The following is a 27,265-nucleotide window of genomic DNA, read 5'->3' as shown; positions in this document are numbered from 1 at the left end:
TTTAACAGTGTTAAAATGGATGCTGAAGGCAGGACAGGAAACACAATGAATGTGCAGAAGTAGTGGGTTGTTTCCTATACTCTCTGAATGATATATCACAATTTAAACAAGGTTTAAATACAATGTGAAGGAGAGAAGTTCTTTGAGCAGCTCAGTGATGGTTCACAAATAGGAAATCATCACCCAAGGCAAGTCAACAGCAGATATTTTTAAAGCAGCTTCTCTCCAAATGCTCAGAACTCATTCCCCACTCTGGTCAGTAAGACCAGCTGTGCTTCAACCTGCCCCTGTGCCGTCTCCCCTGTGGTGGCCAGAAGTCAAGAAGGGCCAAACCAGCCCATGACATGTACCGAAGGCCTGGCTGAACGTGGGCTGCTACCTGATAGGACTCCATGTGAAGCCCATCTGTGTCAAAACGTGGTTTGGATGAAACATTCAATGCTTTGGTTTTCAAAACAGTGCAAGGTAATGAGCCTCCTTTTTTTTTTTCTTTTTTTTTTTTTTTAATTAAATGTGCAAGGGCTTTTGTGACTGAAAGGTAAATCATGCTGGTGACAGAGGACCAAAAGCTGGTATACTAAATGGCATCTTTCTGACACTGAATGACACAGCCCTTATGCACTCCCAGAACTGATAAACTAATGGGGAAAAGGAGGCAAAAGTGTGAACATCTAAGATGCTGAAGACTGGGAAATCCTCAGAGGAAACAAGAAGACGCTTGGCTATTCAGAAGCCAGCATGTTTATGTAATACACTGGGGTGGTTTGTATGATGGATCAATCTAGCAGGAAATCCTGGGATATGTCAAGCCACGCAAACGCAGAGTGACTGCTTTACATTAGTGCCTCGCACAGAGAGCTTTGCAAAGAACTGCAGCCCGTGGTGGGCGGTGGAAGTCAGCCTCGCAATAAGGAATGTCCTCGCAGAACTGATTGTGTCACGGGCCCTGGATTAAGTTTCACATATGGAGCTGCCCCTCTGCTCATCCCTCCTCCTCTCTCTTAACATCAACCCATAAAATCAATCCATAGAAGGAAAGGAGAGAGAAATTCTGGGGTGCGGAGGTGATTGCATGTGATCAGCCTGGCATTACCTGGGGTGCTGCACTAAACACCACTCAAAGCTTCTAAGGACGTTTACCTGTACTTGGCTATGTATTAATCTTTTCCCTCTGCAGGACTCGAGATAAATTATTTAGCAGATACCATCATGGGTGTGGAATTATTAAAACACAGCTGTCCAGGACTCGCTGCACCACGAACATATTATTTCCCAGGTAATTTCTTCAAGGTTTTTAACAAGAAAAGTAAGTAGCTTTACCATACAACATGATGTAGATTACGATGACAGCATTTCTGAGGATATATAAACTAAATAGTCTAAAATATTTTGGCTAAAAGAGATTATAGCAATTTTTTTAACCACTGTACAATGCCTCCATTGCCTGTACATACACAGTGACAAGCACTTGCATACAGAAAGGCAGTTGTCCATCAATGTGAGACTCTTGCAAGAATCATAACTGTACTTCCACATGCTTATGACCGGTTTAGTAGAAAAGTCACTTTGATTTAATGTAGCAGGTAGCTTATTTCCCTCATATTGGGATGTAATGAAATTCATCCTCATAGCATGGCTCTTGCAAAATAAGTTTCTAATTAAGGTTGAAAGGAAAGGAGAATTCCCTAATTAATGAGAATTTTTGAGATTTCTTTTGAAAAAAAGTCTTCAGGACTCAGATAGAAACCTCAAAACACAAACAAAACCCCTACCTTGGAATCTTACACATAATAAAAACCCACAAAGGCATTTTATTTAAGTTGCATCAAAACATGTTATTCCATTTTGGCCTCCACATTTTTTTAAACCCCTTTTACTCTAACTGAACTTCCATTTTTTTAAAAAAAAGCTGCTTTGACTCAGAAACCACATTTTTCATTCATTTTGCAAATGCTGAATATGGATGCCTGAATTCTGAAAATTAGTAATCCTTTTTTTCCCTCTCTGGGTTATTGAATTCATTTAAATTAACCTCTCTGTCCCAAATAGCTCCAGCTTTCCAGAAACCTCTACGGTGATGGCACTGGGACTACTTGACAAACAATCTGACAAATTCAGGCACATTTAGGAATGCTTTCTTACCAGTTTAAATAGACATTGTCAAGAATCCATGAACAATAGATGCACACAAGCCTAAATGCTGAGATGCACAATGTTGACCACTTATCTGTGAATAAACTGAACGCTATTAAGCTACTGCCAGTCTGAAAATTAAATATGGAATGCCTGCATATTTTGCAAAAGTTTAAGACACTAGCAAATTTAAAGAACCAATTCTCAAAAGTTATTATTTTCAGAATGCTCATTAATCAAATAGTTTGGGAGCTGGACAGCTTGTGTCTCTGGCTGAGACCACATTGTAGACATTTCTGCTTGGCAAAGCTTGGTCATTTATTTTCCTTTGTACTTGATTTTTGAGCATGCTGCCCAGTTTCCACGTCTAAATCCAAGTTGCGTGGATAAGGTGATGAATCCTGTTTTTTCCCTTGGTCTGTTACACATCCTTCCATTCGTTCTTTTTTGTCAGATTTGCATCTATTTTTGCCCTCAAGCTCCTGAGAAGTTTAGGAATCACAAAGACCACAGCACTTCTCAGGTCCCTTACCTGTCCTGCAAACCAGACGGTGCAGGTCGTACTGCTGCTGCAACTGCAGCGAGGTTCACCCCAGAAACTCTTCCCAGCACAAGCAGTGAATGAAGCTTTTATTAAAACTGCAGGACTGTCTTAAAACAAACTGCAAGTTGTCTTGTACCTATTCAGGTGTCAGCCTGCAATTCTTCTTTAGGAAAGAACACTTCATTATGGGCAATACACCTGGCACGGGGCTGACACAATTCTAACTTTCTTTTCATTTTAACAGTAAGTTTTGTGCTGCTGTGTGGTTTTTCAACTCCTTTGAGTTCCGCCTGCTAAGAAATTAGTGTGTGCAGTTCAGCTTTCTTTCCTCCTCTTCACTGTGACCTTTTGCAACAGTGTCTGAGTCCCTACTATCTGCCACCTCTTCACTTTACATCATACATCATAACTCAGAAACTTCTCATTGCAAAAAAAAAGTGATGGGTTGGAGACACTGCTGTGGAATAACCGGCATGTTCTGCAGGTTTCATGTGATAGAAACGCAAGAGAGTTTGCTCTCAGAGGTTTACTTAGATCAAGGAGCAGGGTGATGTATTTGTCAGGCCTTGGGGAAAAAGGATCATATTGCCAAATATTAGTTGAAAGATCTCTAGACTGATGAGGAATGTTATATATGGCATGTCTTGCTTCGTTCACTCCCACAGATTCCTTATGCCACTAAGAAACTGCTGTTTTTCTGCTAACAGCTGAAGTGTTTCATTTGGAGCTGAAATGAGGGAAAATAAAGTCAGCGTAACATAGTGATGTGCTCTTGAAATGGAAATTCTGTAGAAAGCATATATAAAAACATGTTTATAAAGGGGCTCAACCTCAAGAGATTCATGAAGAGCCTGCAGAGGTTGATGCTGACATTGTTTTGAAGTGCTAACGTAAAATGGCGGGGGGTGGTATTTTTCCACGGAGAATAATAGTTGGCATAGCAAATGCTGCTTTTCTTGTAGCATGTAAAAGGATGTGAGGAGGCTAGAATCTCACTAAACGGACGGGTGGATACTGCCCTCCGGCAGCCATCCCAGGCTACTGGCAGGAGCTCAAGACAGTATGAAACCAAGGCACTGGTTTGACAACACCGCAAATGGACACCTTTCTGCCATGTGGTCTAGTGCACCAAGGAATCCTTGGCAAAAAAATTTACACCTTATGGCCAGCCTGAAAGCAGTGGCTTTCAGCTGATGCTAAATAGCATTGTTAGCATTGATTCATGCTGAATAGTGAGTTACAGGCCTCATTCTTCCACAGCTTGTGACCGAGCATGACATGATTTAGACCTGAATCCAGTTGATCCACTTCCTTTGCCTACTGTTTTTATCAGGCTGATTACCTCTGGCCTTCCCTCACTGAGTTACTGCCATGCATACGCTGGTCAGCTTTCATCTAGACTTATAAGGAAGCTATCTTAACTTGTGCGGAGGCTCTCGTTAGAAAGGTTCTAAGGTTACTTAGAAACCCTTGGCAGTGGGAGTCATTTCTCCCACAGCCCTAGCAATTTGTTGTCTACTGGAAGAAATAAAAGAGCAGCTGCTGGTCTGCAGAGACCAGCGTGCTATGAGCAGGTTAGGTCATCTCCTTAGGACTGGAGACTCGAAAGCAGACACTCTAAAATGAAAAGCTGATTTATCCACATGATGGGGTCAGAACTTAGTTCTCATAATGATTCAACCTAACTTTGAAGATGTTAATTATTACAGTTATGACACTGCTGTCCTTTAGTAAAACGAAAGATATGTATGACTTGTAATACCTTTGACTGAAAACGTCAAAAGAACATTTGAATAGCATGAGATCTGCAGTGTTGCTGTGGTGTCTATATAAGTTAGGGGAAACAAGTTTGGAACACTTTTTTCTACATTCTTTGTTACTTTTAATTATACCAGTTTCTTCTCTGTTTCCTATGCGTCTTGGCTGTGTTCCACATCAAACACTAATCAATGTTGGCTTTAAATTAACTATATGATATCATCATAGACTGAATTACTGAAGGATTTTCAGGTTTATTGGTCTTGAACTATTAATGCATCATGTTGAGGCTGACTCTTCACTCTCTTAGAGGGTGCATCTTTCAGTTTAGAATTGCAGCCAAAGCCAAGCAGGGACTCAAAAGTGTTGATACAGTTTATTTTAAGACAACAGATACTTGTATGGACTGTGTAGAGTAGCACAGAAAGACACTGAACAATAGCACAGATGACTGTTAATTCCTAATCCAGTTCCAGTTGGATGTGCCCATGATAGACACCAAGCTAATTATTTGTCCCCATCTGTTGCACAGAAGGTCTAGCCACCCCACAGTGTGGTTGTTCTCTTCATCAAAGTTGTATTACATTGGTGAGCTGATGTCATGTCATTTTGTCTTTATCATTTTCTGTCACAATTTTCCATAGTGGAGATTAAAGATGTTATTCTGGCCCTCACTTGCATCTCCCTTTACTCTGGGACTTGTTTTGTTTACTCGCACATATGGAATCAATCCACAAGCAAGTAGCCCCATCTTCTTAAGTTTATCCTTACTTTTCCTGAACTTCTCAAAATCTGAAGGTCTCGATTCATCCATTTTCTTGCTTTGAGAGGTTAGTAACATACGGACTCTTCAGGGCAGCTTATGCTACTAGTCAAGACCCTTCATCCATGCATGGGCTACTAAGTTCAATGCAAGTCTCTGACTTTCTTAAGAGAACTTGTCAGGAAATAATCCAAACACCAGTTCCGCCAAAGCAGAAAATCAATTGGTGTTGGTGACTGATGGAATATCTGGTTACAAAGTCCCCCTGAAATCACTTTCTGGTATGATACGTGTTTTTCAGCTGACACTTGAGATACACTCTCACAATCAGGGGAAGAGGCTGTTGCTGGGGACTAACAAAACTGGTATGTTGCCAATATGCTCATGTGTCCTGAGGCATCAATGCCGCCAGCTGATTATTTTCGCTGAGAAAGAAGCGGTCTTGTTCCGTGAAAATTTTACTCTACTGCCATCACCAGCAAACCAGTGAAAAGACTTCAGCTGGCACAGTAGCATCTTCCTTCAGGTAGTCCTAGATAAGGATGGCTCTCTGCAGCTGAAAGAATTGCAAGTTTCCCCCCATGCAATGATGGTCACCTTGCAGATGATGGAACAACCAGCCCCTGGCACACCACCAGGCTGGTACCTTTGTTTGTGACGATCACAATAGTAATGGCATTGTCAGTAGATAGCCAGTATTGGGCTTGCGAGAGCGATCTGGTTGAGATATACAGTCCAACTCACCCAGTCAACACTGCTGTACAGCCATGGGTACATATTCATGGCAGAGGGATGGACATTTGAGAAGTAGCTACTGTGTTCCATTAATGTGTCTGGTGGTAGAAGCTGCTCATGTTTATTCTCCAAAACACTACCCCTTATATAGCAGAAATGGTTGTCAGCTGCTGCAGTTGGAACAGATACACAACAGACACAGATGTTCTGTGCGTATTTACCACATTAAAATCTGTATCAAAGTTCTGGAAACTGTCTCTGATTTTGGAAAGCATTAACGCTGGTTTTACTTTTCAGGAACAGAGCACTGCAAAACACTTGCGAGGCACAGTCCTCTTTTTTTTGTAACAGTGCTTTTTAGCTGAGAAGGCAACGTTGTTAAGACATATGTTGACCTACCTTAGACACCTGTTTGCAAAACACGTATCAAATTTGCTATACGTCACTACTGTTATTGTTATGCAGGTATCAAACCCACAAGCCATGAGGAACACACTGGTACGTTTTCTTTCATCTGCTGATTCATGCCTGACCATGCTGAGTGACACACGATCCCTCTCTGCACAGAAATTCTCACCTGGCCAGTGTTCACCTCCCTACCCCAGCCACAACTGAGAGGCACAACCCAGAGCAGGGCACACAGGGATACTGGGTGAAGTCTGCATGATCAGAAGTCTAATGCTGTTGTTTTCCAGATAGTATCTCAGTTGCAGGATCACCAGCTAGTTTTTGGTTATTTATTTGTGCAGAGCTACTCTTCTACCTCTAGTACTACTACTAGAACTACTCTTCTACTACCTCTGCACGTGCAACACAGGATTTGAACTTCTGCCTATTTCTTCTTAGGCTTTTCTCTGTTGGATGATCCTTCTTTCACTGCGCTGTCTTCACTCCAGCCCTACCAGACTGCATATTTAGGCTCACAATTGCACTGTCGCTGTGGATCACTCTCATTTTATTTTGTTTATAAATACTGCTTCTCTCCAGCATGGGTACGTGCTCTTATATGTCTCTTCCTGGTACTGTCGATGTCCACCATGACACAGAAATTTGCCACAGAGCAAAACTCTTCTAAAGTCTTTATTTCAGGAAAATGTTAAATCTCTTCATCACATAGCATGGACACTAGGGCACTCCCAGAACCACATCTTCCAAAAATGGGTTCTGTCAAACCAGGGCTTGCAGAGCTTCAAAATATGCTTGGCAAGTATTGCTCAAAAAATCAGTTCTCCTCTTACTAGACTAGAATCCGTTAACAAAGCTTTGCCAAAACCATGAAATATTTTGGGTGTAATACAACTATTTTCAGCCTAGCCTTGATTTCTGGTTTCAGTGTGGTATCACTAGGTGACAAAGCCAGATGAAAGAAAACAAGCAGTAGGAGCTACTCCCCCAGCCTCTGCCCTGCACTGAACCATTTCTCCCTTATTTTGTGCCTCATAATCCAAGGAAACTAGAAAACGTCATTTATGCACCTACTTTGTATTCTGGGGGTATCCTTGCTCCAAATCCAAAGGCTGGGAACATTTTGTCACTGGAAAAGAATAAAAAAAGAGAAGAGGTCCTACAGAGAAATGCATTTTATTACAATAAACATTTATTCTTCTGTAAGCATTCATCAAAAATGCAAAGCAACACCACAGTACAGAAATGGCTTTTAGGACAAGAGTGTTACATGGCAGACTTGGAAAGGTATTGGATTAGAGAAGGAGGGGTGTGTGCTGACCAGATGGGGGAGTGATATGGGAGATTTTCCAAGTGAACCCCTGGTATTTTTGGGAAGTTAAAATCATTTGGAGAATACCGAGGGATCAAGACATCTTGCGCTTCTCCCACAAATGCTATAACAGGTCTGTATTACCCACTCTGTCGCACTGCCTGGCTGCAGCATGAGGGTAAGCTGCCTTAACAGCCTGTAACAACATTTATTTCATATAAATACAGATGTGCTCCCCCAGCTCAGAAAATGGGTGTAGTGAAGAGATGACTCTGTAATTAAAAGTGTTTGCAAATTTGGATTCTTACAGTTGTCCAGGTGCAACAGAGACCTCCTAAAATATCCAAAAGGGGCAATTTCATGCCCCCAAACCTGCAGGTTCTGTAAAGCCTTCCGCCTGCATCTTTAGTAGTTCCACTAAAACATGAGATTATTTTGATTAGGCATAGGTCGACTTAGAACCTAGCAAATGCTGTGGCGTGGTCAGTTTGCTTTCGAACACTACAGTGAGGTTGTTTTACCCCAGTTAGATCTGTAGAGACAAAAATTCATGATTCAGAGAACCTGGAAACTTCAAAGCTGTTAACACCCTTTCAGAAATGCAATAATGTCTCACACAGCCCCTGTGCTGTCAAGCTGCCTCTTCCCAGATGGCAAAGTGGAAAACAACAAGCTGTAAGGAATGTCTCGTCCCTGAGTCAGCAAAGCACTTGATCACACACTTGAGGTTAACAATTCACCCAAACATATGTTTAACTCTAAACACATCCTGAAGCCCCGCTGAAGTCACTGAACTGTGTTCCAGTGCTCTTATGAATCAAATCCCTCATAGGTTTAACCTATTCTGCTTACAAAGTTTCAGGGCCTTCGGAAAAGTTGAGTTCCTCCTACCATTATTGGCACTTTCAGAAATTCCCAAGAGACACCAGCAGCTTCAGTTTCCTTTGTGTAGCTCAAGACATTGCCGTCCCAAGTATCAGCTGAAGGATTTGTTTCCCAGACATACTCAAGAAAGATAAGAGCACCCATTAAAGCTTACTGGGCTATTCTGTCTGGCATAGGCTGTGAAAGGTAACATGGTATTTCTGATACAAGCTAAAGAAAAATGGAAGGGTTTAAAAGAAAGCAGAAATAAGCCCCACCTTGCCCCAAAGTTAGATTAACCATGAGATACAGAAACATTCACCAGCTCATTGGGAAACAGTGATGACTGTCATCTGATGGTTTAGCTCTCACAGTTGTTGTTCTGCTATGAAATGTAGTTGCCGCATAAATCTTGGGAGCACAATTCTGCATACCATATGTTACACCGTGTGACAATGGATCTTGGAAAGGAAGACTAACATCATTTGCATGGTAATGAAACATTTTTTCCAAGAGATGTCAGAAACGAAGTAGCTGCTGACATTTGATGCTAACCACCTGCTGATAGCCTTCTCTTTGATTAAACACTCCTGGAAGCGGGGAAGCCCTTATAAATAGATGCAGATAATTCAGGCGCACACTTAGAGGGCAAGAAATAAGAAGCCATTAGAAAAGAATCAGAGAGGAGAAAAAAGATGTTGTTTTACATCAATGATTAAGCATGGTTGGATTAGAAAATCAAACCCTGTGGAGCTGCAAGTTAATTGATTTTGGGCAAGAGCAAACAAAGACTAAAAAAGAATTTTACCTAGGTAGAACATAAGCATCTAAGTTCAATAGAGCAATCCAAAAAGCTGCTGTTGGCATCAATTACCCAACCTGGGAGATGCCTAAACCCATACAGTGCCTGCATCTGTACTGCAATGTTTCTCGGGTGTAACCAAGTGTAGGCACTCTCGTATCTGCAGCTCCATCTTCTGCTCCGCAGCAATTCAGAGAGAGCACTAAGTGATACCTCCAGGAGCCTGGATTCTCCTTCTAGTGGCAAGACTCCCACACTCCCAGTCACACAGTGGCACAGTCCCCACTGTTATTCTGCACCCAAAATACCTTACTACCACAGTCAGGACACCTGCCTTTACGCCTGAACCTCCCATATCCCCTTTTTGAGCAAGTGCTAGTTACTGCTACCATTGCCTTTTGAAAGAGTAGAGCTTGATCATGTTCACCCTCAAGGTTGGATTCCAAATGGCTGCTTTTAGAGGGAAGTGCATGAACTCTAGAGAGGAGGGGTATCCTGTGGTCTACTCCTGTGCTTAGTACTTTCTCTTGCCTCACTCAGAATAGTTCCACACTCTCCTTAGGAAGCTCCTCATTGTCCAGAATTTAGGTACATACCTCTGGTATTCTGTTTCAAGCTGCTGGGACCAAGGAATTAACTTTCATGTGCTCCCAGAGCTTGATAAGGTAAGAAGGGAACCTTTTCATTGTCATTTATGACATCCCTTGCATAAACAAGGTAATAATGTTATTCCCTGACCACTCCTCAAAATTTGTGGCTGACAGCTTTCAGAATAAAATAAAATTTTAATGTAAGCAATACTTTTCCTCCTATCACACAAAACAAGGTGTTTAGCTAGCATAAAGGTCCAGCTCTTTAGTAAGTATGCCATTTAATGGCATAGTGATGTGGCTTAGTGATATTTTACAAAGTAACGCTCTCTAGTCTTCCCATCCACCCCTCACTTTGCCGTATGAGAAAAAGCCCAGCAGCAGAGCCTGCTGCCCTCATTCTGCTTATCCTGCACTACTGAGACACAGCCGGGAAAAAGCGACCCAGAAGGGCAGCCAAGAACTCTCTCGCTTCCAGGACAATCCCTTATGGTATCAAGGCGTGACAGAGCTGCTCTACCAGACCCAGGGCTATCACGGCAGCTTGCAGCAGAAAGCAGAGCAGCTTCTCAGCTTCTGGAAGCTATGTCAAGGGTTAGGCCATCCAGGGACTGAAACTACAGCCAGAAAATGAAGAGAAGGTTTCCTTCTGCCTCAAGGGTGAACTGCATGCATCAGAGACTCCAGCCCTGTTTCCTAACCTGACATTTCAGTAGGAAAGGGATCTGCTCTAATGACTTTTCTTCCTTTGTAATTTAAACTCACTCAAAAGAAGAAAAGTGAGAACCAGTTTTCCTTTCCTTTATGCTGCTTGCTGAGGCCTTTGGGCTTCATTTATACCAGGAAATAGGGCTGGGACCCTGGCTGAAGCACTGGGAAGTGACTGTAGACATGGTCTGTTAGCACTCTCCCTGGCATAATGCTGGCTCCCGCCAACCAGCAGCCCCCAGCGACCTCCCAGGGACGTGCTGGGGACAGCTGTGCTTGGGACTGCTCCCAAACGGCAGTTCGGGCATCACCAGTTTGTGCTGGGAGGAAGAAAGCTGAGATACAAGGACGTGAGCAGTGTCATGTCCTTGGCCTCAGGCCACGTCAGGATCTTCGACTCGTTTTGTTTAAACCTAGCCAGAGAGTCCTTGGCACGTGCAAGGAAACTGCCTGCACTGTCCTGCTGGAGACAGACTGCTAAAGGGACAGGAGAGAAACACAGAAGTGGAAAAACAAGCTGGTTCTATAAAATCCGAAATTTACAAAATCAAGTAAGAAAAAGAGGATCGTGGCTTGGCAGAATCTTTAGAAAATTACTCTGTCACATCTACTTCACATTTTATATTATTCGTTGTTTTACATAGGTTCCCTTGAAAATGAAAACGTCGTAATTTTCAAAAAGCTGCAGTACTTGACATGAAGATCAAAAAAGCAAAAGCATTGAACTCTGACTTTTATACCTGGTTATATAAGGGCCATGAGTAGTCATGCAAACATAGATGTATATGGCTTCTGGTAGTTTTTCCAGTCAAACAGGCATATGTTACTGAAAGATACCAAAGACTGAGCAGATCTAGGTTATACCCTAAAGGTAAAATCAGGGAGAGGGTTCAGGTTCAGTGTACATATTGGTAAATGTAAATTAATGCACACAGAAAGGAATTGTCAGGACTCCAAGACTGCAGTCTCCTGAACAGAAATACAACCAGTTAGAGAAAAGTCCCTCAAGTAACCTCAACTATTACATAATGCAGAGCAGAAAATAAATTCTGAAAATATCCCATATTATCCTTTTGGAACATTGCTCAGTTTTAGTCACCCATCCTTCAAGCTGTCTAGTGGAAACAGAGGAAGCGCAATGACAAATCAACACATTAATAGGGGCAGAGAGGAGGGAGAGTTCAGTGAGCTGTACTGCAGAGACAGGAAAAGAGAGGAACAGAGGAAACGGTAAGGTTTTGTAAATTAGTGAAACATACAGATAATGATATCTTTTTGTGTTTCACTAGGAAGCCTACTGTTACTGGAAGGTAAGAAATACGTTTACAATAAAGATAAAAAGACAAAATAAAGAACATTTCAATATCTTGTCTCAACCACTGGTGCCCTCTGACATGTAGTATCATTGAAACCTGGAGCTCAGCTTTATTCTGAGAAGGATTTGCTATTCCTAGTAACAAGGAGAAGAATTCAGATAAAACTCCACTGGGTGAAATTCATTAGTCAGGCATTAGACAGCCTTTTGCAACTTCCTCTGAAGCTGCTGGCACAGACGATGCTGGAGACGGAGCAAGATATTCACCAGTGTGGCAATACCTGTATTCGGAAAGGAAAACAAGAGCTGCCAGGACTATGTTCTCTGAAAATTAGTTCCTTTTTAGAATCTAAATTGGGAATCTAAGTTCCTAATTGTATGGAGTAAACGTAGTGGGGAAAAAGGCTGGAGTTTTTCTATATGCCATTTATTCACTCTGAAAGATGAACTTCTAGCTAGCCACTTACACAGGTTGTTTGGGACTCATTTTACTGGTGCTCACGAAAGCCTTTTGGTACGTGGCTATAGATGTGCTTACCTTTAAGCTCCTGAATTCAAAGCGGCAATTGGTATGGATGCTACAGAACTGACCTTGGAGACCCCCAGCATGAAAACCTGCTCACTTTATGGAAGAGCAACATCGTGGCACCAGCGGTACTAATGATGCAGTGAATGGGGGGAAAAGAATGAAGCATGGGGTGGGGAGAAAGAAACACTAATAACCCATTTTTAGTTTCAAACGACCAAGAATCTTAAATTTACAGCTCTCTGAAATTCTTGCAAGGAATATAACTGACTAGAATCCCTGGATATCAAGCTGCCACTTGTAATTTTGGTTTTGGGTCAGATCAGAATTACCAGGGAGGTATTTTTTAAAGTACTACGCTAGACACAGCAAAATCAATTACTATGCTTTTCATTTTCAATTCCAATCTTAAAAGAATAAACTGTGGGTCTGCTTTGCTGTACATACTTTTCCTGTGATGAAATCAGATATTTTTCCTCTGGTAGAAAGAAATTTTAAATTGTCAAAATAAAGGGGGAGTGTTACATGTGTAATTGAAAAAAGTGTGAATGTGAGGAGGGGGAGAAGAAAGGGGAGGGGGCACCAGAAAAGGATGAGGGAGAGAAGAGAGAGGAAAGGGGAAAGGAAAAGAAAAAAGAGAAAACAGCAAATGCCACAAACAAAATAGAGTCATCTCTAAACTCAATTAAAATTGTAATCTTTCATGTTCAGGGAGCGAACTGGAAGAATATGAGCTGAATTAAGTGTTTCTTTTCTAAAGCATATGAATGAATCATGTTCCTGAGTGTATTATCTAGTACTTCTTTGAGAAGGGCTTGATGCCAGTAGATCCTGAATCATAACAGCTTACAGGGATTAGCAGCAGTTCCAAAGAAAATACCGAAATCATTTGAAATATTTAAACGTTTGCAGTTCCTGCTTTGCAAGCAGAGCTAGGTAAATAAAGGACATGATCTGTATGATCGAATAGGGCTAAATAAAACTGTTTAAGTGGAAGGGACCAGAGCCCACCCGCTTCACCCCTTGTAGTCTTGCACAGCCAGCTGGGCTCCTCCAGGAGGGGCTAGGGGTAGAGCCAGGCTGTGGGCCAGCTCTCAGCCTGCCCCAGTCAGTCAGAAAGACCACAAGAGTTCAGCAGCAGCAGTGTTTTCTCCCCCTAATCCGTATTCTCCTCTGGGGGACCACTATGCTGCGGTTGCGGTTTTGTGTACAACCACATCTCTGGTTTTGGCCAGGTTACTGCGTGTTTAATCAAACTTGCACTGTACCTAACGAGGGTTGGCATCCAGTCCATAATGCACAGTGATTTTTAACTGAGCAGCTAGAATGAACTGGTTGTTATACATCTTGGTCACAAAAGAGAGCTGGGAGCATGCAAATCAATGGTAAATCACTGCAACAGCTACATTGTTTGGTCTGTCACAGGGATGCTACACAATCATGTGCAAAATCCTGACCTTAAAATTCACTCACTATCTTTAATTACGGCTCTTAGTCACCTTAGGGGAGCTGGAATCTGCTGAATACTGAGAAACAGATACTGTCATGTAATTGGGTTTCAAGAATATGAGGGAATGCCCGTCTCACCTGCGAGGGAAATAGTTAATGAAGCAGGGGAATACAGATTCCCTGAAGCTGACCAATGAAAGGCATCAACTCATGAAATAACTAACAAAGCCAAATCCAGGTACAATGGATTTAAACTTCCTCTTGTTATCATTAAAAGAATTGCAAAAGAAGCTCTGCAGGGTAAAAATATCAAGTGAACTCAGAAATTCCTAGACCAGTGAAAAGTAAATACTCACAGAAAAAAAGTCATCAGAGCTTGAGGGAGGAGTAGGTTAAGCAAAACGAAATGGCAGCAAGATATATCACTTGCTAGAAGGATAGCCTAATAAAATGGCATACTCAGGAAGGTGAGAGAAAATGTCAAGCTTTCCTGCAGGATGACAAATAAATTGCAATGACCTGATTTATGCCTACATGAATGACCCAATTCAGTAAAATGTATCTTGGAAAAGAAATGGGACTTTATAACTGGGAATAAACTAGGGAAGGGGATGCTGCAAGAGGCTACAGCGAGTTCTATTTGACTTCTCAAACCAGGCAGTTTCCAGACAGTGCTATGTATTTTAAGGGGTTGCACATATGTGCCTGTACCTTCCAAAACCCTAGCTCTATCGTGAACTGGCGTATCTGTGGTATCCTATAAGGAAAACTACCATCACTGAAAGGGTCATTCTCACACAGACTGTAATCTCAGATGTTTAAAACTTGACATGACTTGAAGACGACGCTGCAGGCAGCAGGCTGAATTCCAGCACGTAAGGTGCAGATCATGAAGAACCCCAAACTGAACAGTGGTGGGGCCCTGCCCTCTTGAAACACAAGCGTGGCTTTTGAGTGTCAGGGTGTACTGCACTAAGCAACCACAAGAACAAAACCTTTGCTACATATGCACATTATTTTGTCCTTTTTTACAAATTACAGTGGAAAGGGTTGGTCAGAGACCTTGCTCTGCAACACTTTTCTATCAGAAAGTATCTATCTAGTAAGGGGTGTGCTGGGAAGAGGGGAATACCGGAGCGCGTTGGCAGGGAGTATGTATGTATGCAGGGAGGTGCTGGGAGATGCATTTCTCATCAAATGCTCTCAAGATACAAATGAGTTTTCTAGGAAGAGCAGGATAAAACCATCATAGAGATTATTTTGTGATTTAATGTGACCAAATGAGTTGCTGATGTAATTTTACCGAAATCAAAATGACATTAAGTCAAAATGAAGAACACTACCAAAACAAGTTAGAGGAAAATTGTAAGTGAAATATACTGATGACTAAACATTCAGTTAGGCATCACTGAATACGCAGGAGGAAATGGGCTACTACTCTGTGTTCATCTGCTGATTTGGGATCTCTGATCAAGATTAACGTCACAATAATTTGGAGGGGATAATAAGATAGCAAATGGAACCTAATTCACAAGAGTTGTCTAGCTTTAACTGACAGCAATTTGACCCACAAGCATCCTGTTAAGGTTGACTCAGGCAAAACATGTCCACTTTCTGTAAAGGAGGAAACTTGCATGAGAGGTTTTAGAACATGGTGTTCATTTATCCCATAGATGGGCTTCCAAATGGGAATAATGGGCTTCTCAGCTATATGCTAATATAATGGAGTGGATGACTAGAATAGTTACATCCTTAGCAATGCGAGGGGGAAATTCACGCTTCTGAAGTAGTAGAAATGGTTGCGTTGACTAAAGAGGTACCAGATCAGTATCAGATGGCATCAGTGAAAATGGCAAGATATATTGCTATCTCCTTTATTTATGCTTATTTACTTATTAATGATTATTTATTTACTTACACAGATGTCTAGTCTCTACAGCAGTAGGTGGTATGCAATTTTATATAAAGTTTGTAGGGTTTTATACTTCAAGTCATTCTCTTCAGAAAGAAACGCTGACAGAGAAATCCCAACGGTACCAGTCTGCGCAGTCCCGGAGAAGTGTCAGTTACTGCACAGAACAAAGCTCTTCCTCAGAGGAGATTTCAAGCTGAATTGAGAAATAGTAAAGACCGCATAGAAAAGCCACGCAGAAGGTTCAGATTTTGATGTATCTACCAGCTGACAGAATGCAGCAGAGGTCTCTGAAAAGCACGTGGAGGAAGCAGTGGTTTTGCTAAGAAAATTGGAAGGGACTGCTCGTGACTGATACACTGAGTCCCTGGAAGATGAGGAAGCATAAAGAAAACACAAAGATGAAAACTTGGTAAGGGAAAAGGCAGAGCTGTAAGCATTGACAGTATCTGCCCAGATCAGATAAAGGGCCTGCAGATATATACAGACACACACACATATATATGTATGCATGTGCATATGCAAAAGAAACTGTTACGAAGTCACCTTCCCAACACAGTCTTGTTGTACTAGACTAATTCTGCTGTACTGATTGTTGGGGTAAGAAGTAGTGATTGTAGAAACCCCTATGTGGCAGCAGTCTGCAAGTATGGGTTCTGCAAAGGCAAATACTAAACACGTGTATGCATACATCATGTAATCGTGCCAGCCTAGGTCCTCAACGATTAAACCCAAAGATTTTCAATCCAGTTTGGTGATTAAAAGTAATAACAATTCTTTTTTCCCAGTGCGGTTCTAGTCCTGAGTTATCCAAACACTTCAGAATATGTTTACGTACACCTGAGCTTATTGATAAACAGAAGCTACAAGTTTTTCCATATAGGTTACTGTTTTTCTATTTTTCTTCTGTTCTATATCTATGCAAATTTGGTCCTATTAAAGCACTAAATAAAAAGATTCATGTCTTTCTCCCCATGGTTTTTAAACTTATTTAGATCTGCTAATCAGCTTTTTTGCTTAACAGCCTCCAGAAACGTTGTTTCTGTAATTAAAGTGATAGAGAGATGCTTAATAATTAAGCATATTTTTATTTATTGTTGTTTGGTCTGTCACAGGGATGCTACACAATCATGTGCAAAATCCTGACCTTAAAATTCACTCACTATCTTTAATTACGGCTCTTAGTCACCTTAGGGGAGCTGGAATCTGCTGAATACTGAGAAACAGATACTGTCATGTAATTGGGTTTCAAGAATATGAGGGAATGCCCGTCTCACCTGTTAGATGAGACCTGCATGGGTAGATTAAATTTTAACATCTATAGTTCTATGTAGGGATATAATGAAATATTTAATGTCGCATATAGTGCCAGTTATTCTAGGCATCATTCCTTTGCCCCGGTTTTAATGAACTGCTATTATACTACTATCTCAACCAAAGCAAGTTTCTGCTTTTCTCCTTGTGTCTGGCAAAATTACCTCAAGGTATTTAATTCAGATCCCTCCAGCCAAAGTAACTTGCTGAGTCTTCATCCACAAACCCAGACATAGCTTCAGGATGAATGACCTATTAAGTAATTCTGGGGGATGAGGCTCTGACTGATAAAGCAGACTGCAAGGTGTAAACTCTAGGATCTCCTTTCCACTTAAAGCCTCAATCCAAAACACAGCATTTAAGTACATACTGATCTTTGTATTTGGGACCAATCGCACTGATTTATAGATGACTTCCACAACATGTACTGCATTATACATACCTTGTCCTCTTTCTCCTCCCTAACTGCTCTCTGCTGGGTACCTCAGGAAATGGGTTTCTGGGACAGATGGACCTTCCATCCGACTTAGTTACTTCCGTTCTTAGAGTTACACTGAAAGGGATGTGCTGGACTGGGAGCCCCGGTCTTTTTATTTTCTCCTTTCATTTTTTCCCTTCTTAATTTTCAAGTGCACTTTATTGCACGAGGGAAGGAAGGTTTTATATATAGTTTTCAATCAGAGTGAACGCACTCGCTCACGCCTAGAATACTGAAAAAGAAATCATAAAGAGGAATATTTGCATCTAGTCATCTACTGCTGTAATTCATGGATTGCAGAAGCTAATATTGAAACTCAGACTGACTCCAGGACTTCCATATCTCTTGTGGAATGTATCCCAGTTTTTAAATTTTCACTCCTAAGTATTTTACAGAGCTCTACACATAAATAATTTCTACACGTTGCAGGAATAACGTACTCTTTGCTCATTAGTGTCCTTTGGGGAGCTTGCTAGACAAGTGTGTTTTACACAAGCAGTTTATTTGTTAACATACAGTCTCAGTGTGAATGCCAGTTTTAAGGAGCTACTTGAGTATTTAGAATTAAGGAGGCTATTTGCCTAAATGAAAAAGGACATTAGTGTCATGAAACAGAATTTATCCTCCATGTGTTTCAAGGGCTCTTGGAAATAAAAAACATCTGCAATATCTTTAAGAGTGAATAAACAGACATGGAGATTTCATATAATTAAGGACTAGTTTTTGAAATAGACTTTGGATACAAATAAAATGAAGACCAATTTTATGACATCATTTTACAAAACTATGTGGTCAAACACATGGAATTCTGAGTTGAGTGCTTAGATCAGAACGGGGATGGCCCGTAAAGAATGGGGAGTTCCACAAATGTCCAATGTAACAAATGCTTAAAAGTATTTGAAAAAATACATCTAACCTTTGTCTTTTTCAAGGTATCAGTATTGATTTGACCACACAAAAGCTGATTCTCACACGTTTGTGAGCACTTTTTATTAACCCAGTGAAGAACGCTGAATGTATGCACAAATATAAAACTATGTATAAGAATTATCATAAGGATCATCCAGATATATGGGAAGCACTGAACATTTGGGTGTGGGGTGAACAATTATCAATAAAGTTCAAATTCAGTAAAGCTCTTAACTCCATCTTAGTGCCATCTATGTTTTGCGTAGTACTTCAGTGTTTGGTTGAGTCAGACTGAATTCAATGGCATTAGATAATAAGCTCTAGTGTCTTGCTGAATCAGAACAGAGGTTTTAATGCAAAGATAAATATTTAATGTAATATAATGAGATTCTTTATAAGCAGAAGAGAAAGGAAAGCTACTAACTGCAGAAATCAGATTTCAAACTGAGGAGCAAATTTGCAAGTCCTGCCGTAGGCTTCACTCACAATATCATCATTAAAACCTGTAATAATGGCTACCTGGTTGTATTCCAGCACTGGTAAAACAAATCATTAAGATCAAAGTTCAGGTTGGACAGGGCTCTGAGCAACCTGATGTAGTTAAAGATGTCCCTGCTCATTGCAGGGGGCTTGGACTAGATGACCTTTAAATGTCCCTTCCAACCCAAACTATTCTGTGAAAGGATTAGCCATTTTAATAAATTGGGTGCACTGTTGTTATTGTGACTTATGGCTTTGCTCTGCAGAGAGAGAAGCTATAAAATAGCCTAAAAGAGAAACAATTTTTTTCACTGCATGGTTAAGTGTCAACAATACATATTATACATATATAAGTATACATAATACCTATATATTATATGCATACTTATATATACACACACGAGTAAAACTCTAGTTATGCGTGTGTATGTATGTATGTGTGTGTGTGTGTGTCTAGGTACATAGCTCTAGGTGCTTACATGAGAGATTCACAGCACACCTGCACTTATCTTGGGAAAAGTACTTGTTTTATCTATAGGTACTACTTTTCACACGTTCCCCGTGTCGCGCCGTGCGGCTCGCAGGCGCGGTCTCCCTGCCGTTATTCAGATGGTAGAACAGCTCCCTGCAGAGCGTGGGAGCTCCTCCCTGTCCACATGCCTCTGCTTCCTTTTGATGGAAGCCAGGATGTGTGAAGGGGAAGGGAGAAGAGATAGGTCAGGTCCTGATTTGCAGTCAGGGCATGGCCAGACCTTATACTGGGACACTGGGGAAAGGAAACGTTCCCTGATTCCCCAGTTTAGCCATGGGCTTCTCTCGCATACAAAGCAGTGTTGTTCCACGCTGAGCAGGGGACAGTTCTGTGATACAAATGAGAAGTATTTTGGGAACAGTTGCCATGGAGAGCAGGACACATCCAAATTTATTAGTATATAACTTACAGAGTTTCATGGCTTTTATAAGATTCTGGTTCCCAGGTCATTTCAACTGATGAATGAGTTTGTCTTTCCTCATATCTGGGTATTCAACCAGCAAAGACACCTGCCCTCTATCCTTTGAAAATAGCATTCTCTTGAAGGGGTCTCCACCAGGTTCCAAACCAAAAAAGTGGCCAAAACCATTGTTCAGAGTTCGTAAAGGTTAGCAGTCCTAAGACAGCCATAACCAGAGAGTTAGGTATAAACTCATCTGCCTTAAGTACACTTGATAACTCATTGTTCAAAACGTGTAGAGGGAATATATGCACATTTAGTAGTGATCAACTGATTTTTCAGGATCCTGGCTAGGCTGATATTGCTGGTCAGCAGGAACAACTTGATTTGACTTCGGATCCAGAGAACTCAAAACTGAAATTACTGAGGTAAAGAATAAATATGGAATGATACAGAAGCAGGTCCTTTTAATATTAAACACTTCAGCGCCCAATGATTTTTCATCATTTTTATCTGTTTTTCTATGCTACAAAAAGATGAAGTAGACTTGCTCAATATCAAGGTAAAATTATACCAGTGATATAATTCTTAATATAAAAGAAAGCTTGTGAAAATGTTTAAATGGAAATATGTATCTCTCACTTACTGCTTCATGAGGTCATCGTTAAGCATTCATGAGTCATTTACCTTAAAATAAATTCTTCTCCATGGATCTGTCTGCTTATCTTATCAAATACTTTCGGCAATAAGTGTTTTATGTGTTTTCCTCTTTCCAGTATTTCTAACTCCATTTTAGAGCATAATTCCTTAAAACTAGCGAATGTTTCTCCTTCCTTTATGATCCAATGCTGCTGTTGCTTAGCCACTGATTATATCACATACAAACTTTGTTTTCTCTCTTATGACAAATGTTGTTATAGCCTGAAACAATTCCGCCATAAAGATAAAGTATTAAGTCTTTTGTGCAGGTGAATAGCTCTGCCATTTCCCATACCATTATCAGATTGGCCTATTCCTACAGGACTGCGGCATTTCTACACCCAGGATAATAATCAAAGTCTATTCCTCATTCTCTGAATATTGCTGATGAAAGAATGAATCTTTTTCTTTCACGCTTAACTATGCAGAACAGTGCTATTCATTTCACTGTTTCAGGAATCTCTGAACCGTACAGATAAATGGGCTTTTGGATGAGCAGGGATTATTCCACTGTATCAAGGGATGTGAGGCAGCACTTAATTTGGAGCATTAATTATGTAGAGATACATTATGTTAGGCTGGTATGTACAGAAACCTAGGTTATGAGGAGATTTGGCTTGATCGACAGAACTAACTAGAGTATATAAAAAGAAAATTTTTGATTTTGAGCGTAGTCTCTATATATTACTTGCCAATACAATTCCTCCCAAATCACAAATAAATTGGAATGTTTCTAATTACAGAAGTATTTTAAGTAATAGCCATAGGCTGCTTTTTTTTTCTCCCCCCAAATATAAAAAAGCAGTCTTTTGGTATGTAAGTGTAGCAAAAGTACATAGCATTCAATGGCTGTGCTATTGGAAAGCAAAAAGCATTGCAAACAGATTTTACTTTATTCCAACTATTCTTTCATTTTATATAAATTAATCCTGAGACACAAAGAAAACCACTCCATTTTCCTTGGTTTGGATTGAAATGAGCCAGTTCTGCCTATATGAGACAATGGATGGGTTCAAACGATAAAACTTCAGGTATGAGCACTGCCATCTTTGTGGTCTCAACTGAAGACATGCCCCTATGCAACCGATGACATTCTGGATCTAAACAGCCCTTAGGTTCAGCGGGTCCCTCTCTTTTCACTTCTGACTGATCTTAACCTGGAAACAGAAATCCTTCTCCAATATTTGAAGCACAACTGGGCTCACTGGAGCAGTTATGGATCTGTCCCATGGATTTTTTACTAAATTTGAAAGTCCTTTTTTTTAAGTTGTATCTACAGAAGATTTGCTTTATAGGTCGCATATGCTCATGTATCTCAAGGCTGCAGCTGAACACAAAAAGACCTCTGGTACAGAACCTGTAGATTATTTTGCATGAAGGTTTGCTTCTCCTAATTTCTTTTCTTCTTTAGAGAAATTATAAGTTTTCATTTCCAATTTGCTGGATTCAAAACATGCAAGTATAAATAAAAGGTCCTCACTTGACATTTTGATCAGAAAGCACTGACCATGTTGAATCAATTTACCTGTGGGAATATATTTCCCATGTCACAATTTGAGAGCCTGTACAGGTCAAACACATGCCAGAAAGGTGACATTTCCCTGGGAAAAGAAATTCTGGCTTTTGTTAAGCCCTAGTCCATAGCTCATACAACCTTAGTTGTGCTGATTAGCATCAATAGGTATTTTCTGCAGCACAACAGAACTGAATGATGCTGATGATTTCATTTAGAAAATGACTGGCCATTATTTTTTATACTGATTGGAATACGCTATATTGAGAGAAGAATCCTGATTTTGGATTAATATCTCTGTACGAGAGGGACTGTGCCACTTAACTATTTAATTTTCTTTAAAAATACACCTTAAGTGACAAAATAAAAAAATCTGTGTGCATAAACCATCCCTTTTTTACTCCTTTCCCTATTTTGAAGTATATTAATCCTCTGAATTATTGCTAGTTAATTATTAAATTGCTGGATAATTGCTGAGGAATTATCAGCTCACTGACATTAAAATATTAATTTTCTCAGACTCATTGACTAAGTTTGACCATCAAACTCTTATAGAAATTGTTTTCCTCATACTTCTTTGAGAAGACATTTCATTACCACGTAAATGGAAGTGCCTCTGAGCAGGCTAATATGTGACATGCAACATGCAAACCACAGTATTAAGTCACTCCACAATTTATACAGAAAGTATAATTCAAATTTGACTGGTAATACCACTGTTTTTGAGATCTGGTATTTACATACGGCAAAGTGGTGGGTGGATGTCTATTACACGTGCAAAGATTAGAAAGAATAATTGTGTAAGATACTACGCCTTACCAACAAAGAATGAACATTTAAAGGAAATGCACTTGGTAATTAGATTAATAATGGGCAATTAAGTTGACAGAAGCAGGCAGCCTATCTGAAAGCAACAGACATACATAATGTAATCAAAATACATTTGGCCCAACTACTTGCATTTATTTGTTTATTTAAAGGCATACTCTATGCATACATTATCACTATCTTTTAATATTTATTTTAGAAGAGACTGTAATATTCAACAAGCCAGGGACGCTGAAAAAGGCTACACATTTGCTTCTAAGAATAGACAGGGCCACCAAGTAATTTAGGCAACTACACATTCCGTTTCAAACACAACATTTCAGGAACACTTTTCTGGAGGATGGGACTGACCCAGACCCTAAGCGTATCAGAAAGGATGCTATCAGCATCTGCAAAACAGGCTTCAAATTTAAAACACGTTAAAAATCCACTCAAACATGCCATTTCGGCATGTGAGTACAAACCCGAAACTTAACACACATATCAGCCAAACAGCCAACAACCGGGCCTTTCATTACCATGAAGCTAATCTAAATCCACTGCCACACGCAAAAGCGTGTTAAGGCAGACTAATCTCTCTGACGTGCATTCATTTCTCTTAAGTGACTAAACACGGAGCGATTGCAGCCGGCAGCAGGCAGTCATTGATTTCACGCTGTGAAAATACTTTCTAAAGACGACTCTGTTCTCAAATGCGGTTATTTACCTGTCATAGTCTTGGCAAATCTCCCCAACAGCCACCAGTGCTTTCAAGTACTCGTTGGGTTGATAAGGGTGGATGTAGTGCAGTGAGCAGCTGTTCCGAGGATCGCCATTTGACGCAGTGAAATCTATAGCTACCTGGAAAAGAAGAAAAGTCAATGCGTTGTGGAGCTCTTCTGGGCATGAGTATACCCACACCAACCATATAACTTCTTCTACAGTTTTCTGTAGAGACTGCAGCCTTAAAGCAAAGGTCATTTTACAGTGTACTTCATCAAATTTTAATTAGGGCAGTATTGATAAATATGTCTAAAAGTAAATGACAGCTTATAAAATAAGAGATAATAAAACTAAAATGGCATAATTAGGAAAAAATGAACCGCATTATTATTCTATGTGGAAAATTATGTTCTAATACAAATGAACCAAATTAACTATCTCTAGGTTTTCATAATTAAATTATTACACTCAGGTGATGTTCAGGACATAAAAGCTTTGCAGCAAAAATGCCCCAAGAGAGTTAAAAGTCCTACTAAAACTATAAATTAAATCTTCAGTTAGGGACATTTCTTAGCTATTTTTAAACCTTACTGTGGCTGTAGTTATAGTAGTAGATACCGCCTGGTATTTTTTGTCTTCAAAATATCTAAGCATTAAATAATTAACCCTCCCAATTTCACAGACGATAGCAAGCTTAAGATAGCTGCTTAAAGCTGCACAGATTTTTGTGTTGAAAAGGCTTAGAGATTGTGGGGAGCACTCAATGCCAAAGCAAATATTAATGAAACCTCTGAAAATTAATTTCTCCCATTTCAAATGTTTTTTATACTTCTCACTGAAGATACACCCTGGCATGCATCTTCCTGTGATATGACTGTCATTGACCAGAAAGCCCTTTTCTGAATTGGTGATGCTGATTCCTAAAAGGAGCAACAAGAAACCCAAAGGGTCTCATAGAGGGAGCAAAGCCATTTACAAACTTCCTTATGATTTTGTCCAATGATCTCTTCCTCGAAAAAAATTATACCTGGATATTCAATAGACAAATGCACAGAGTTCAGTTTTCAGTTTTACAGTGCAGTTGACAGGTAAGGGTGGGCCTTGCTGAAAGCTGCAAAAAGAATTCTGAAGTCACAGCTTGCCCCTGCGAATATGCAGCTTCCCCAGCTGGAGCCTCCGTTTGGCACAGGGAAGACTATTTTATGCTGCTATAAAATGAAAATGAAACACGACATTTTCATTCTCCCTTAAAAAAATGACACAGTCCTCCTGAAACTTATTTTTTTTGTTGCTAAAAACGAAAACGGAAAATTCATACTGAGTCAACCCAACATGGCTTTTCCCCACTGTTTCTCATTTTCAACCTCTAACTCTTATCTAAAGAAAAATATTTTTCGCTGGGGTATAGTTAGCTTGGAAATCCCTTCCTCACCTTGATCCACTATGAACTCCTGGCACATCACCACATTTCAGTCATAAGATATGAGCTAGATTTGGCTTGCAAATAAAGTAATCTTTCACCTCTGCTTCCCTACTCACTGTTCATGCACTGAAGCAGTGAGTCTGTTTTCCACATAGATCTTTTTCCAAAACTGTCATCTTGATTTAACTTGAATAAATCAATGGGAAACCTCTCATGTTCTCATGTGTATGCATGTACTTATTTTTGGGGATACTTGTTTTTAAAAATCTTAGCCAAGGTGTGCCTATTTTCTTAAAAAGATGCATATTTCCTCTGACATTAATTTAACCTTAATTTTTTGTTCTGGTTATAGAAAGTGCAAAAATGTCACTGTATGGTAGAGAAACAAAGGGCATTCCTGTAAAATTGTTACAAATAGGTGCTTTTATTGATAATCTCAAAACAGACATTAACAAGACTCGAGTGACACATCAGACAGAACTAGACAAGTCTTCCTTCATGGCTTGTAGCCACAGCTAAATGCTCTTTAATTGAAAATCAGAGCACAGTGTAGGAATAAACAGTGGGTTTCATGAGCTCAGAAAAAAAGCCTGTGGCTATTGTTTGGGAAAGAAAAAAAAATCCTCCAGAAAAGCTTCCTTTTTGGAAATGGTCCATGCAGTAGAGATCTGCTGATAAGCAAAAAATATCCAAATTTCCTATGATAAAGTTTTTATGAATATTTGTACTTGGATGCAGTGTGCTTGACTTTGATCCAAATCTCTGTTTGACTCCAAGGAGAGGACTTTTAAGAAAGTTGACTGCTGTTACTTGCCACGATTCCAAAATAACAATGCAGAGCTCTGCTCTTTCAGCATGACCCAGCAGACCAAGGTCTTGTCCGAATACATAGGATGAGGCTTTGTAAAACTAAGTTAACATATCACATAAGTAAGGCTAATATCACAACTGAGCTAATCTTGTGGGCAGCAATGTAGGAACCTTTCTTACATTTCGTATATACCAGTGTATCTTTAAATGTATCAGTTCCAATGTACCAGTCACCTTCCCACAGCTAAATAAGAACATAACATAGCAATAACTACACTCCTAGTAATTTTTTTTTCCTTGGCCTTGTAAAGGGGTGTTTTTCACTGCACTGAAAACTTCGTACATAGCTTGGACCTCCTGCTAGATCTGTCAGCAACGAATCAGCCTGCCCAGCGCCGTGACCTGCCTGAGAGAGAATCTGTCCAATATATCTTTCTATTACAGTTCTTTTCATGCATGTTACGCATCCTTTCTGCTGTATTTCCTAAAGTGATGAAAATGTCTTCTAGCTACAGACCCATTTGCACTGCCAACTTCTGAACATTTCTTCTGCAGCAGGGAACACCGTCTGATAAGAGATACAGCGTTTTGCAATAGGCAGTGCATAAAAATAGCAGACTGGAATCAGCACTATTATCTCTATAGATGAAAACTTCTTAATAAATGGTTTTAAAGTGAAGGAAAAGTTTACTTTTGTTTCTCAGAGACATTTTTCCTAACTCAGACTATGTTCTTACAATAGATGTACAAAGTATCCCAAGAACACACAGCATGATGTTACCAAAGCCTTCATTAGTGCCTTAAATTAGCAGGTACATCATACTACAGCTTTTTGTTATCAAGTGTATGCTTGGCATCCCAGTGTCCCTCCCTCAGCAAGTGCCCTTTCAAATCACAGTTGTATCGTACTGCCTGTACACAGCATGAACTCAAAAGAAATGTCATTAATATTAAGACAACAGCAACAAAAATAGCTGTATCAGGAGAGTCTCAAGCAATTCCAGATCCATTCTAGTTAAAAGAAATGGAAATCTGGCAAGGTGGAAGGAATAGGCCTCCTCTATTTCAGTGGTCTGAATTATCCAGATTAGGACTATGTGAAAAAGATTATATGGTGCGTGCAGAAAGCAAGGGAGCACCGAATATTTCCCCTGTAGGCTGCACACTTTTGCTTCAGTGCCCACTGGAGAACCTCTGATATGTTTCTGGAAACAGCAACTCATCTCACAATCAGCCTGTGCTATCATCACTGGCGACTGCTGCAACTGAGGCAGGAGGAGGTAAAACATGTGGAGAGTCAGCGTGTGACACACTTTAAGTAGAACCACTAGGTTATGCACGAACAGAGCTATAGGCACAGA

General features: G+C 40.2%; 1 protein-coding gene across 1 annotated transcript in view; it reads right to left on the bottom strand.

Annotated features, from left to right (window-relative positions):
* The window catches only part of CPNE4 (copine 4), a 206,273-nt gene that overhangs the window by 17,971 nt on the left and 161,037 nt on the right, over positions 1 to 27,265 (bottom strand). The window contains exons 10-11 of the mRNA XM_081996851.1: positions 23,676 to 23,809; positions 7,413 to 7,467 (exon numbers count right to left, since the gene is read on the bottom strand). Of these exons, the coding sequence (XP_081852977.1) occupies positions 7,413 to 7,467; positions 23,676 to 23,809 (189 nt within the window). The remainder of the gene's footprint in view (positions 1 to 7,412; positions 7,468 to 23,675; positions 23,810 to 27,265) is intronic.

Source organism: Phaethon aethereus, assembly GCF_964289735.1.
Source record: "Phaethon aethereus genome assembly, chromosome: 2".
In the NCBI taxonomy this organism is placed as follows: Eukaryota; Metazoa; Chordata; class Aves; order Phaethontiformes; family Phaethontidae; genus Phaethon; species Phaethon aethereus.
The sequence above is the reverse complement of the archived record's forward strand: the minus strand, read 5'-3'. Positions and strand labels throughout refer to the sequence as shown.